The sequence below is a fragment of the Penaeus monodon genome, chromosome 31 (assembly GCF_015228065.2).
Source record: "Penaeus monodon isolate SGIC_2016 chromosome 31, NSTDA_Pmon_1, whole genome shotgun sequence".
Taxonomy (NCBI): Eukaryota; Metazoa; Arthropoda; class Malacostraca; order Decapoda; family Penaeidae; genus Penaeus; species Penaeus monodon.
In genome coordinates this window covers 24,064,085-24,064,650 of record NC_051416.1, presented here as the reverse complement: position 1 = coordinate 24,064,650, position 566 = coordinate 24,064,085, and the positions used below count along the sequence as shown (strand labels likewise).

The window sequence follows — 566 nt, the reverse complement described above, 5'->3', positions numbered from 1 at the left end:
GGAAACTATTTGCATGCATATATAAAATGAATGGCGTGAAATTCATCGTTCAAATGATACTACACATAAATACAATCCAAACACAAGCGCATCAAATATCAACAAGATACAAAGAAAAAGCAAGAAACAAAAACACTCAGAATCATCAAGATGGTACTTACACACAATAAGGCATTTATGGACGAAACCCACTTCTCTAACTGGGGTTTTGAGGGCGCCTTTGGCTTTGGTGGGGCTTTGGGCTTTTCATCTTTTTCCTTATCATCCTTGGGCTTCTCTGTCTTCGCTGGAGTAGCCATGGCCTCCTGAAGTTACCCACACCTGCAGAGTGAACCACATAGGATTATCCTAGATATCTGGCTGTGGTAAGAGCCACCGGATGTGATATGTGCCGGATATGACATACAACGGATGCTTTGGATATAAGGGTGCAACAAAGCCTTGAAGTTTTAATTCATTTTCTAAAAGGTGTGAAAATAACTCCTCTCTCAATACACTGAGAAAAAGAGGAATAAATCTACAAATTTTTCTTTCAAGATTTCTTTCCTATATATCACCTGAACCCC

At 39.4% G+C, this 566-nt stretch overlaps 1 protein-coding gene across 2 annotated transcripts in view; it reads right to left on the bottom strand.

Annotated features, from left to right (window-relative positions):
- The window catches only part of LOC119593117 (regulator of G-protein signaling 10-like), a 10,150-nt gene that overhangs the window by 7,058 nt on the left and 2,526 nt on the right, over positions 1 to 566 (bottom strand). For both annotated transcript variants that reach the window (XM_037942079.1, XM_037942080.1), the window contains exon 2: positions 162 to 321. In XM_037942079.1, the coding sequence (XP_037798007.1) occupies positions 162 to 299 (138 nt within the window). In that variant the 5' untranslated portion in view covers positions 300 to 321. The remainder of the gene's footprint in view (positions 1 to 161; positions 322 to 566) is intronic.